The sequence below is a fragment of the Anopheles merus genome, chromosome X (genome assembly GCF_017562075.2).
Source record: "Anopheles merus strain MAF chromosome X, AmerM5.1, whole genome shotgun sequence".
Classification (NCBI taxonomy): Eukaryota; Metazoa; Arthropoda; class Insecta; order Diptera; family Culicidae; genus Anopheles; species Anopheles merus.
The window spans coordinates 23,255,244-23,269,347 of NC_054081.1; the positions used below are offsets into that span (position 1 = coordinate 23,255,244).

General features: G+C 39.1%; 1 protein-coding gene across 1 annotated transcript; it reads left to right on the forward strand.

Moving 5' to 3' along the window:
* Positions 1 to 6,558: 6,558 nt before the first annotated feature.
* Positions 6,559 to 13,500, forward strand: LOC121591114. The gene is made up of 3 exons (XM_041911507.1): positions 6,559 to 6,757; positions 11,588 to 11,853; positions 13,156 to 13,500. The coding sequence occupies exons 1-3, from the start codon at positions 6,559 to 6,561 to the stop codon at positions 13,498 to 13,500; spliced, it is 810 nt and encodes a 269-aa protein (XP_041767441.1).
* The last annotated feature ends 604 nt before the right edge of the window (positions 13,501 to 14,104 follow it).

Below are 14,104 nucleotides of genomic sequence, written 5' to 3' on the forward strand. Positions count from 1 at the left end.
ACTTCACTCAATATTCCTTCTTTAATTAACTTATCTAACTTGTACAGCAGCAATGAGATGATTGACGGCGTCTCTCTTTGACACTTTGACAAGATCCACCTTGTACCGATGTCATGCATTAAAAAGCTATAAAGTTCCACCAAGTTCGATACACACTCTTAACAAGCCTTAAAGTTCTATCATGAACCCTACACATAGTGCTAATCAGCCGCAAAGTTCCAAAGAGAACCATGTGCCTGTTAACAAGCTCCATAGTTCCGCAAAGTACCGTCTATCTCTTAATCAGCCACAAAGTACGACTTCGGACCGATTTTTCGTTAAACAGCTCTAAATCAGCTATAAAGTACGAGCTGGCTATTTGGGAATGGTCGTGTGGTCAAATACGTGGGTATCAACACCAACGACCATTACTCAAATCTCACTTGTTTCAGTGCTGGTGGTTTCCATTGGAGTTTAGTATTTAAACAATCGTATCGCCGTTCTAGTTCTAGCGATGCATAACTACAATGTGAAACCATACAACAGTACAGAGGAAATGAGAAAGCTCTCCTCCAAGCGATGAAGCTCAACTGGTTGGGGTATCCCACCAACAGAGAGCGCCACCAGCTTTTTCGCTATTTTTAGAATGCATGAGTCGTCTGCCGTCTGCTAAACGAAGTCTTTTTATATTCCGTTTAGGTAGAGAACTTGAGTCGTTTAGAAGCCGTTTAGTGGTCGTTTAGTGGATTTGTGGCACTTGGGATACGATCGGTGCACCCAGATTTGGCAAAATCCCGAGGATTGCTGCAAGAGGACGGTGAAGTTCCCATAAAGAAGAGGAAAGTTTCCAAAGTTCCGATAGCCATTGACCGCTAAAACTCCTGGAAGGTATTTACTATATTTATTTTTTTTGTGTGGCGATTACGTCAAATAATATTTACTCAAGCTTTATTAATAACAATAAGTATTAACTAAATGTTATTTAAATATTAAACGCTCTCTAAATTGTCGTTTCTAAAGGTATGATGAAGCTAATATGTTGCCATAACGTACCTATGATGTGCGTCGAATGGGACGGCTTAGGCGGCGCTCTGGGACCAATCGAACGAAACAAACAAACACGACTCTGTTCGATAGGTGCTCTGTCAGCTGTTCAATGTTTTACAGACCTGTCATGATGCACTGCAATACGCCTATCTTTTTATCTCGAAAATGAAGCATTTTCAAAGTTAAAATGAATATCCATCTGCAGGGGAAGATTCAACAAATAATTTACTAGTTATTCACATCAATAATAACATAAAAATCATTCAAATTTAATATTGAAAAATGTAAACAAACGTCCATGCGAAACACATACAGTGCATACACATGCATTATGTACACGCAATAGTTCAATACGTTTCAAACCTGTATATTTGATGTTAAAATTGATTGTGAAGCATTGCAAATATTATTGATAGATATTTAATATATTTTGCAGGCGAATTTTAAGAAGAAAACGAGACAAAATACGAAAAAAAACTTGAAATTGTCCCGAATTGAATTCTATCTACTGTAGCTGAGAACCCGGCAGGCAATTGACAGCTAAACTGACGGCGCCGGAGGAGGAGAAACGGGCGCCCAACCGTGCATGGCTCAGGCGCCCAACGGAAGACATGATTGGGCGTGGGGGGGTACGGATGAAACGGACCTCCCGTTCTTTCGTGTATTGTTTACATTCGCTTATCCGTATATTTCTTTCATTCGGGTTGTATATCAACACAGCATATTTTCAAATTGACCGTTACTTTATTGAAAATTAATTACAGGCGTCCCCCGAGTTACGACCCCCTCGAGTTACGACGATTCGCAGATACGACGATTTTGATTTTTGACAGTAAAAAGTTGTCATTGAGAAGAAATTGACGTATATTTTTGAATTTCTGAGCTGATAACCGTTACACACAAATTTCCAAAGATTCCACAACTACCCGGTATTGCATATCTATATCGTATAAACGACTTTTTGTGTAAAATTAATACACTATCGAACATTGTTTCAAATAAAAAACACGATATCATAGATTTCGACTCTTCAACATCGGTTTTAACACGATATCATAGATTTCGACTCTTCAACATCGGTTATAAACTTTACATTGACAGATATTCGACATACGACTTTTTCGACTTACGCCTTGCGTTGGGACTTTTTTCGGTCCCAAATACAGTCGTATCTCGGGGGACACCTGTATTCTAAAAATACACTATTTTTCATACAAACCTTATTCAGCGCACGAAAACGATTATCACGGAGATTTGCAGCATTCACCTGTAATTAAATTAAAACATAAAACATAAATTTAGTAAAGAAAGTTATTTGCGTTTCACATAAATTAAGCGTTGAGAATGCAATACATTACCATTAATTATGAGAAACCAAAACAACATGTTTGTTTTATTAAACATGTTCAAACAATTTGTTGTCGTCATCGAGGACTAAGCCAGCTTCATCGTGTTGGCAGCATTCCGTTACCGAGATGTGATTGTCCTTCGTGATGAAGTGTAACTAACCGACCGTACATGGTGTGGCATTGATGAGAACGGTTTATCTGAAACTAAAGAAAGAAGAATAATATAAGTCAAGTGCATTTCATGCTGATCGTTCGCGATCGTTTCTTCTATGTACAAAGAAATAATGGCGACATTTTTACATATTTTTCATTTGCACGCTTCCTACCCGCACCAGTGTAGCCAGTGCTAGCGGACGAGCTAACACCCAATACTATGCCATAGATTTGAGCGCGGTTGTTGCGTGTTGCCCTGTGGGCCCGGCATGTTTTTACACTCTCGGAACGTACCTCTGTGCTAGCATTTTCAGAGCGCAAGTATCGCCTTGCAATCATAACGCGTCTACCACGTCCATTCGTCCGGCGTACGTTTGCTCCAGGTGGTTGCTGTCCGATTGGGCTTGCTCCAATATGCTGCGCTTCGTACGGCAGCTGTAATTCTCACAGCACAGCTGAAATAGACAATATAAGAGAAAAATATTGTTAGTGGAGCGCAATCCATGTAAACCATTAATTCTAATTATATTACTTCAATCGTCAATTTGTCTTTCTCTTACATTTTACACTGTCGCTAATTTCGGTAGCTTAGGTAAGCTAACAGTACGACGATGATCTGGATACCGCCAGTTACCGGCTCGTAGATGCATGAACGCATTCATCATCACTGAAGATTTGGTACATCCATAACAGTCCGCCTCACACGACGAAATTATTAGCAGTTGCGATCTGATACACGACGCCTAAACGCGATTAGAAAATACACAACAATAACGTTTTAGATGAAAAATATAATGTCGGTTTAGCTTAATAAACATTAAAATGAAATAATTATTTTGCTTTTTCGCACGGCATATTAGCTGAAATGAAAAAATAAACATTGTTAACCAGTTAATCAAACTGTCTTTCTATTACTTTAGATACTATCAGACTTACTTCAACTTTGCTTCAATTTAGCATGGATCCAAGTTTCAGCCGATATGCATGTTGGTGCCCGGTGACCCACGGGGTTTTCCGCTGTTTCCAGTTTGTGGTCCGGTGGTTTTTATAGAGCAGTGACTCCCACATTCTCCAGACGGTGCCGGAGGATGAGGAATACAAACGCGTGCTCTAATTTTGTCTTTGCGGTGGCGTTAATCGAATCAGGACAGGTGCAGTATGATCCGACTACAGCGCGATGGCGAGTAACCCGGAAACACCCAGAATGGGTACATAAAACGCGGGTATGTGATGAGTAGCTTGACGACATTCGGTAGTACAAGCAACAGGCACAATAATCATCGAAATCACACCATATCCCATTCCTTCTTCACAAGTCCTTAGACTCCTCCCACTCATTCATAAGTCTGCGCACTGGCAACTCGAAATACAGTATAAAAGGAAGTTGTGGAAGAGTCTCAAGTGCCACTTTCTTTACAAGTGATGCCTTCGGCCATTGCGGATGTGTAATCGTTTCGTCAGTCAGATGTACCAGTCCGTGTTGTTGGACAACTTCCCACGACAAGTGCAGTGCCATCGGTCCGTGTTGTTCGACAACTTCCGACAACAAGTGCAGTGCCATCGATGGATTCAGTGGTCGGTCAGCGCGAGTCAACAAAGAATGCCAGTCCGTGTTGTTGAACAGCTCAAGGTAACGGATGCAGTGTCAGCGCTGGTCTCGAATGCCGGTGATAATAATCATCATCGGTCAACATTACCTGGTGTTCCTGCACCATTCCGTCCGTTAGGCCAGCAACATGGACAGCAACCGTCAACTAGTACTGCTGCGCCATCAGTGGTACCGGTTGCTGATGCTCTACCGCATGAATCAGGCATGAAGATCGGTAGACAACAGGCATTGACGGGATCTGCAGTACCATCGATTGCATCGCTTGCCGAAGATCATGCTCCGAAGAATCTGCGTGGTATGATGACCGCTGTTGTAAGACAACATTTACCCACCAGTGCTTCTGCATCGGTGATAGCGGCTGCAATAATGATGATCACCGACGATGAACACCAGGCTGCAGCAGGAGCAAATCAAGCAGTCCTTTCAATTACTTCTACAGAGTATTATGGAAGCTGCTGCCTTCGTTGTCGGATGCTGTTGATGAAAATAGATGCACACAGCGCACAGATAATGGTGATTTAAAATGAGCAGTCTACAATACTGAATCCTATGAAGGGTATAAGAAGAAAAGCGGAGAGTTTAGCAATTTAAAAAATCGGAAATGAACAACAGTTTGATGCATTTTTAGCAAAAATAGCTGGAGATGATTTTGCATTTTGCAGTTATACTTAAATAATAGATGCAGATATCAGCAGCCAGGATGCCAACAACAGGAGGCTTTAGACGTGATGTTTGATAGGACTTTTCTTGCACGGTGTAGCTGGGAAAGATCGTATTGAAAAAATAGCTTTTAGTAACTGCCCAAATACAGTGCTTATTTAAGTCTATCTCCTATCTATTTATTTTGTTAAATTGCTCTACCAATTTATAGTTGCTGTTTATATATTACATATTATTTATTGATAAACACATTGCTTTTCCATTTTTATTAATCGTAATGTCCTATTGATACTATATTTATCAATCACCTTTTATCTATTCTTTTCTAATTTTACAAATTAAATGAAAAATTGTACCTTTTATTGTACCTATCACACAGCTAGTGGTACGTAATACACATTTGCTTTGGTAGCTTTCAGGGGCAATGCTTGTTTAAGATAAAAAATGTAAAATGGCAGTTGGTTTCATTTTGCAAATCACTAACAGCCATCGCGTTTTTGCTCCTATCATTTATTGTACTTTATTGCCCACTGTCAAACGTTTGACCGAGGAGGAACAACGCTAACGATATTCCGCAAAATAAATAATGCTGTTGTATCTTAAAAGATATAAACATAGTGCGTTAACAGCAATAACACGATTACACGACGACAATGCGACCATAGCAAACTGTGGTGTCAATCGTTTGCGGTGAAGCAACAACAACTAAACCCGAGAAAGGCCAGGCTGTTCAGTTGGAGGAATTTTCTTAAAAGAACAACAAACAACATACGTCGATGGAGCGCTAATGCTCAAATTAATAAATAAACGAATTAATGAATAATTAGATAAACACATGCATTCATAAGCTATACATAAATGTTACCATCGATTGTTTACAACGATGTTCACAGTGTGCCGTAACTCTCTTCAATTCCCAAACTTGAGATGATTTCCACCTGGAACAAAATGCTCATCCGGTTGTTGCTCTGATAGCGCAGTTCCCATAAGACCCGCGACGACGATCCAAGGTTGCAAACAAAAATATGGATGAGAAATCTAAAAGTAAAAAGAATCAAAGTTTCCTTACCATCATGCCCACTTCTTTGATGGCTTTCCAATATCCTTCGCATGAAATCCGCTGGGTGCATACGAATCGGATGGTGAATCGGATTTGTGTGTCTTCGGACAGCTTGGAACACTCCTGAAGAACACTGATAACATCGATTATTCGTAATGTTAAACGGTTAATTTTATTCGATTAGTTATTTAATTTCAGCTTAATGAAAAATTACAAATACAACAACTTTAATTAACATACCTTCCTGCGGAGGCAAATATCTGCACGTATCTAACCTCCATCTATCGTTTTCTCCTGGTGAACGATAAGGACACCCAAAAATATGGAAAATTAGATGGGTACAACCGAACACTAGACGGATACGTTTACATATTTCTAATTTATAACACTTTAGCACACATTTTTGCTTCACACTAACCGTATTAATACACGATGCGCAATCTCAGATTGCGCATATATTCGTTTTATCAAAATATATGTCATTTCGCGTATCCAACCCTGAGCTATAAACGTCATTTCCATACAATTTCAGATTGCGCCAAGATTGCGCATAAATTTTCAAGATTATATGTCTGAGATATATAATTTTTTTTTGACAGATAAATATATCAAACCTACCCGTTTGACAGATAAATATATGCGCAATCTGAGATTGCGCATCGTCTATTGCTACGGTGAAACCTATTTGTTATGCGTTGAAGATGAACCTCAACCGTTCTAATATTGTTTGTCATCTTGGAGTTGCTGCTCGAAAAATTCGCCAGGAACTTACCACAATTTTGAAAGGAAAACTGTTATGCTTGAAAATTGACTGCGCAACTCGTCTTGGACGCCACATACTGGGGATCAACATCCAATATTATTGTGAACTACAAAAGGATGTCGTCATTTATACAATTGGTAATAATCCTCATTATCAAGTTAATCTTTTTAAAAACACGCATGCGATTTGCAGCGAATTTCATGTTTTACCTATCGTGAAAGTTTTGATGAAGTATGAATAACTCTTTGTCTAAATTAAATTCAATAGGAATGGTTGAGCTGAATAATAGACACACCGGAAAATTTTTGAAAACTGTTGCATAGTAACACGCATAACGCAGTAACATTGCAAGACTCGATCAGAGTACACATTGAGTGAATAAAGACGATTCCATTCTGAACTAAGGAATAAAGCAGTTGTGTTTTTCTCAAGATATATTCCCTGCGACATATCATTTTGGCGACGAGGATTATTACTGAACCCGGAACCCGAAGCTCACGAGATTCTGAAGCTAACGAGAATTAGCGTCAAGGATGAACAATGAAAACCTTGAAACCGTTATCAACCAAATGGCTCAACTTCTTCAACAGATGGCTGCTTTTAAAACTAGAAGTCCTGACGAAATCCTTGAATCTTTATCGAAAACCATCGAGGAGTTTCGTTTCGATGAAGAAAACAACATCACTTTTGAAAAATGGTATGTACGTTTCAAAGACCTTTTTCAAAACGATGCCAGCAGTTTGAATGACGAGGCGAAAGTGCGACTTTTGCTGAGGAAGCTGGAAACGTCCGCTCACAGCCGGTATGTGAATTACATTCTTCCGAAGCAACCGCATGAAAATTCGTTTGAAGAAACCGTCAATATTCTCAAAAAAATCTTCGGAAAGCAATATTCGGTGTTCCACAAAAGGTACCAGTGCTTGCAGATAGTGAAATCTGCATTAGAAGATATCATCACTTACGGCGGAAGAGTGAATAAGGCATGCGAGGATTCTGAGTTCGAGAATTTGAAATTAGACGATTTCAAATGTCTAATTTTCATTTGCGGACTGCAAGCTCCGGAATTCTCGGATATCAGAGCAAGACTGCTATCTCGAATAGAAAACGCGACGCCGGAGGCTAAAGTGAACATTCAAACACTAATGGCAGAATTTCAACGGCTTATCAATCTGAAAGCGGATACAACGATGATCGAAAATCAATCAAGATCGAAGCATTCCGTGCATGCAGTTTCAGAGAAGAAACCGTATCGTTTGCCACAGCCTTCCCGATTCGACAATTCAAAAGATCAGCGTCAACCGAAATCAGATTCGAATACTGTCCCTCGTACTCCTTGTTGGCAATGTGGAAAAATGCATTTTGTACGGGATTGCAATTTTACAGATCATCTCTGCAAAGTGTGCAAAAATGTAGGCCACAAGGAAGGTTACTGTAAAGCCATGAGATCAAAATCTTCAAACAACAACACATATCAAAAGAGTGAGAAGAATCAAAATCAAAATCAAAAGAAATCTCAGGGAATTTTCGTTAATCATGTCACGAAAAACACTGCTAAAAGGAAATTTATCTCTATCATAATCAATGGCATAACTACATCACTCCAACTGGACACCGCAAGTGACATAACAGTTATTTCTAAAACAACATGGCAACATTTGGGTCAACCGAAACTTTCTCAAGCATCCATTGAAGCATCGAATGCATCGGGAGAACAACTCAAGCTTATCGGTGAATTCGAATGCGAGGTTATCCTTAATGCGATTACAGAGAAATGTGTTTGTTTTGTTACATCATCACCAGTCCTAAATGTTATAGGTATAGATTGGATAGATAGGTTTAATCTATGGGCAATTCCCTTCGATGTACTGTGTAAGAAAGTTTCATCAGCATGTCCAAAGGATCGAATAGTACAGCTTCAATCGAAATATCCAACAGTTTTCGATGATTCGCTTGGACATTGCACAAAAACGAAGGTGAAACTGTTTCTGAAGCCCAATGTAAAATCAGTTTTCTGTCCAAAACGACCAGTACCATTCAATACTATCGCTCTTGTGGATGCGGAACTATCAAGACTACAATCACTAGGCATCATCACACCAATAGACTTTTCGGAGTGGGCTGCTCCGATAGTAGCCATTCGCAAGCCTAATGGTAAAGTTCGAATTTGTGCGGATTATTCGACGGGGCTTAACGAAGCTTTAGAGTCAAATCATTATCCTCTACCTACTCCTGAAGAAATTTTTGCACAGTTGAACGGAAGTGTTGTATTCAGCATAGTCGATTTGTCCGATGCATACCTACAAGTAGAAGTAGAAGACGAATCTAAACACCTTCTTACGATCAACACACATAGAGGTCTTTTTCAGTTCAACCGTCTCGCACCGGGAGTCAAATCAGCACCTGGAGCTTTTCAAAGACTAGTTGACGGTATGATTGCTGACATTCCTGGCGTTAGAACATTTCTAGATGATGCTATAATTTTCGGTAAAACTTGGGAGGCACACAAGCAATCATTAGACACATTTCTTCAGCGTTTAAAAGAATATGGCTTCCACGTCAAGCTGGAAAAATGTCATTTCTATCAAACTGAAATTGTCTATTTGGGGCATGTGGTAGATCGCAACGGCATACGTCCTGACCCAGAGAAGCTGAAAACCATCGCATCTATTCCAGCACCAACGAACATTTCCGAATTAAGATCGTTCTTAGGAGCTGTGAATTTCTACGGCCGATTTGTGAGAAACATGCATGAACTCAGACACCCGTTAGATCAATTGCTTAAGAAGGATACGAAGTGGAAGTGGAATTCGGATTGTCAGACATCGTTCGAAAAATTCAAGAAAGTACTGCAATCTGACTTACTGTTGACACATTATGATCCGAATCTTCCTATCATCGTTGCAGCAGATGCGTCTAGCACCGGCGTTGGCGCAGTCATTTTTCATAAATTTCCGAACGGATATTTGAAAGCCATTCAACATGCTTCAAGAACATTAACGTCTGCAGAACAAGGCTACGGACAACCGGAAAAAGAAGCTCTGGCTCTTACTTATGGGGTAACCAAATTTCATAAGTACTTACTTGGTCGGAAATTTACTCTTTTAACCGATCATAAGCCTTTACTATCCATATTTGGTTCAAAAAAGGGAATTCCTTTGCACACAGCAAACCGACTCCAACGGTGGGCATTGATGTTATTAAACTACGATTTTACCATCGAATATGTTTCAACCACCGAGTTTGGGTGCGCTGACATGCTATCAAGGCTAATCGACCGTTGCAAGCAACCAGAGGAAGATTACGTTATAGCTTCGATTTCACTTGAAGAGGATATTCAAAACGTCATGCACGAATCATTGAAACAAGTACCAGTATCATTTGCTGACATTCAAAAAGCAACAAGATTGGACGAAACACTGCAAGCTGTTTTGAAATTCATCCGGGAAGGCTGGCCGAACGAAGCGTCGTCAATCAAAAATCAAGACATTCGTTCGTATTACACACGAAAAGAATCGTTAACGCATGTAGATGGATGTATCTTGTTTCACAACAGAGTTGTTGTTCCAAACATTTACAGGAAAAAGGTACTTCAACAATTCCATCGCGGTCATCCTGGAATGGTGCGAATGAAATCCATTTCTCGAAGTTTCGTTTTCTGGCCGGGAATGGATGTCGATATCGAAAACTTTGTCCGGCGTTGTACTTCATGTTGCACTGCTGGCAAAGCACCAATCAAAGAAACACCTGAATCTTGGCCTGTGCCGGAAAAGCCATGGTTACGGGTACACGTGGACTATGCCGGTCCTGTAGATGGCGTGTATTTTTTGGTTGTAGTTGATCCATACACAAAATGGCCAGAAGTATATGCAACCAAAACTACAACAGCAAAGACAACTATCAAGTTTTTAACGCAATCATTCGCAACGTTTGGTGTTCCAGAAACTATAGTCTCTGATAATGGTACCCAGTTCACCAGCTTTGAATTCCAAGCATTTTGCAAACAATTGGGTATTTGTCACATCCGTACTGCACCATACCATCCGCAGTCAAACGGTTTGGCAGAACGTTTCGTGGACACACTAAAGCGTACATTGCGAAAAATTCGAGCAGGAGGAGAGACTTTAGATGAAGCTTTGCAGACTTTTTTGCAAGTTTATCGAACCACACCTACACCAGATAAGTCTCCAGCTGAATTGATGTTTCAGCGGCCTATTCGAACAGTTCAGTCATTATTACTACCTCCAGTTTCACGGTCACGAAATGAAAAGCCAGAAGCTGGTAGAAAATTCTTCGATCCTGGAGAAGCGGTTTATGCCCAAGTCCACCGCAATAATTCCTGGGAGTGGAAACCGGCATCAATAGTCGAACGAGTCGGTAGAGTGAATTACAACGTGTTTTTGGAAGACAACCAGCGAATTATTCGCTCACATGCAAATCAACTGAAGAAGCGTCTACAGGAGGAAACATCGTGTGGAAATAGAAATTGTCACGACACTGGAAATTTGTTAACTATTTTCTTTGACGAATTTGAATTGGGAACTCCACAGGCAGTTGAAAACTCAATTGAAATGACTGAACAAGAACATTACTATTCAGCTGATGAAGAGTCCGCTGAAGAAATTGAAGGAGAAAATTGGCAAACATCATCGTCCACAGTTACTACTCAAGCCACTCCACCAATGCCTGCATCTTCTGCTCAACCCGTGAAAGCGGAAAGACCTCGAAGAATTCGTAGGCCACCAGCCAGGTTTGAACCGTATTGGTGAATTAAGGGGGGAGATGTTGCATAGTAACACGCATAACGCAGTAACATTGCAAGACTCGATCAGAGTACACATTGAGTGAATAAAGACGATTCCATTCTGAACTAAGGAATAAAGCAGTTGTGTTTTTCTCAAGATATATTCCCTGCGACATATCAAAAACAAAGATTCTAGAAATACTCTCTCAATACGAAATTTTATTAGAACAAATTTTCACGGTCACCTGTGATAATGGTGCGAACATGATCGCTGCCGTTAAGAATCTTCAATCAGATGCCCAGGTCATGTTCAACCCACTTGAGGACGAAGAAAACTGTTCACTTCCGAAACATTATTTAGATTTGACAGAAGCCATTGAAAAAGAATTTTACCAGTATATCACTCTTGTAAGATGTGCCGTTCATACCATGCAGCTTTCGGTAGTAGATGTGGTCAAGACATTCGATGGAGAGATTCGTAAATGTACTGCAGTATCAAATAACTGGCGGAAAATTATGTACAAGACTGTTTTTAACAATGAATCTCTCCCACCGCTCTACTCAAAAACCAGGTGGGGAGGAATTTTCGAAATGTTGAACCATTTTTTTAAACAGGAGGATTTCTTCAACGAACTGGGTCAGCAGCATTCGGAATTAGGTGAGATTTATTATATTAACGAAAAACTTTTTCAATACCTCAACATTTCATTTTTTTTTTCAGATTTAACAGAACAATGGGATTTTATAAAAGAATATGTAGCGGCGTTTGAGCCTGTCTATAATTCAACAAAAGCCATGCAAGCCAAACATACATCACTGAACGATTTTTATCTATCCTGGATGAAGACCATTTTGAAAGTCGGTTCAATTCCAGGAAAACGTTTCGTTGAACCGCTTACAAAAGCCCTTAAAAATCGGTTAAAAAATCTTAAAGAAAGTATTGTTTTTAAGGCCGCGCTTCTACTTGACCCAAGATTCAATTATTTGAACTCTAAATTTTTTAATCAAGAAGAAAAAGAAGAAATTCGCGTGAGTAACATATTTCAGACTTCATTCTAATTTCTACATTCTACATTACATAAAACAACATTTTAATTACAATTACTTAGCCTTTAAAAAATATGTTTGTGACACAAATTAAAGCAGTACAAATCCAGTTGTCTTATGCGTTAGGCAATAAGTTGAGACGTGTGATACGTGGATCCAAGATGACCACAAATAACTCAATATTTAAATTAATTTTGTTTCCATATTAAAATGATATTTACGTATAATTATAGAGCTTCATCATCTCTACATCGGAACGCATCCATCTATGTAAAGCTAAGGTTCAACCATCTTCATCATCATCACCATCTAATGCTCCGAATGGGACACCAAATAGCTCCAGTGATTTTGATTTGTATTTTACTGAACTTTACGGAGGATCATTGCCAGAACAAAATGCTGACCGCGAGGCTACATAAGGTGAAATATACAGCGAAATGAACTATTTGACAGGCGAAATATCTGACAGGTACAGCTAAAGGGTTGGGGGAGACACAACATCCGCTTTCGAAATTCACTTAAAAATAATATCTTCTTAAGCAGAACATTCACTAATTGGAAGAAATTATGAACTGTTAACTCAAAATTGACGAAGTACTGGATATTGAAGTTATTCAATGAATTTGGCTACGATTTTGTGCACGTTATTTATTTACATTGCACATCAGCTGGTTGCTGTGATGCTTTATTCGTCAGATATTTCGCCTGTCAAATAGTTCATTTCGCTGTATATTTCACCTCATATAGCCGCGCGGTGAAGAAATACAAACGAGCGTGAACAAGATTCTACGGCAGCTGATATCATTGGACGCAGAAGCCCATCAAAACTCGCATTTTGATGTTTGGAATTTTTGGTTAATGCGAAAATCCACTCATCCTGAACTATATGAAGTAGCGACATTACTTTTGTCAGTACCATCAAACCAGGTATCTGTGGAGCGTGCTTTTAGCGCACTTGGTTTGGTTTTATCTGATAAACGGACCAGAATGAACGATGATACGTTGGAAAACATTTTACTGATCAAGCTGAACCAGCCCTTGCTTGAAAAAATTCTACCTGATTTATATGAATGGAATAAGGAAGATATTTAATTACTTTAAGGGGGTTTTAATTGGGGTTTAATATTGTTACACTTAATATAATGAAAAAATATAACAGAATAAGTATAACAATAAAAAAATAAATAAAACCATTTTTTAACTGGTCTTTGTTACATAAGAATTTCATTCTGTAGGAAATCTTTTTCAATATCGGCATCATAAAATAAAAATATAACGAACCCTCCTAGAACATTTTTTTAACCAGCAAGTCCAAAAAATGCAAATGTAAGCTTAAACTCACGCTAACATTTAATTACAACTCACATATATTTTAACAAACCACATTGAGACATTTCAAAGATAAAAAAGAAATATCAGAAAGGAGTGAAAAATTCAAAGTTGAAAAACCTTGAAAAACACTTCCATGTATTCTTTTTTTTTATACGGGGCCATGGTGGCAGGGAATCTTGGAAGTGGGTGCTGTTTGTGTTAGCCAATAAACTACCAAGCAGTTTTATAAGCAACATTTCGTGGATTTCTGTACCCAAGTTCCTTCAAATTCCAGTCAATAAATTGTTTTGTAATGCCTGAAAAATTTACCAATCTGTAAAATTAATGTAATCGATGCTATGTTAAAAGCTTACACTGGGAAAGT

Coding starts and splice junctions, on each gene's coding strand:
- LOC121591114 (XM_041911507.1), top strand. CDS start 6,559: ATGAACCTCAACCGTTCTAATATTGTTTGTCATCTTGGAGTTGCTGCT. Junction 6,758..11,587: donor TGTCGTCATTTATACAATTG/GTAATAATCCTC, acceptor AAATTTTATTAG/AACAAATTTTCACGGTCACC. Junction 11,854..13,155: donor AGATTCGTAAATGTACTGCA/GTATCAAATAAC, acceptor CACCTCATATAG/CCGCGCGGTGAAGAAATACA.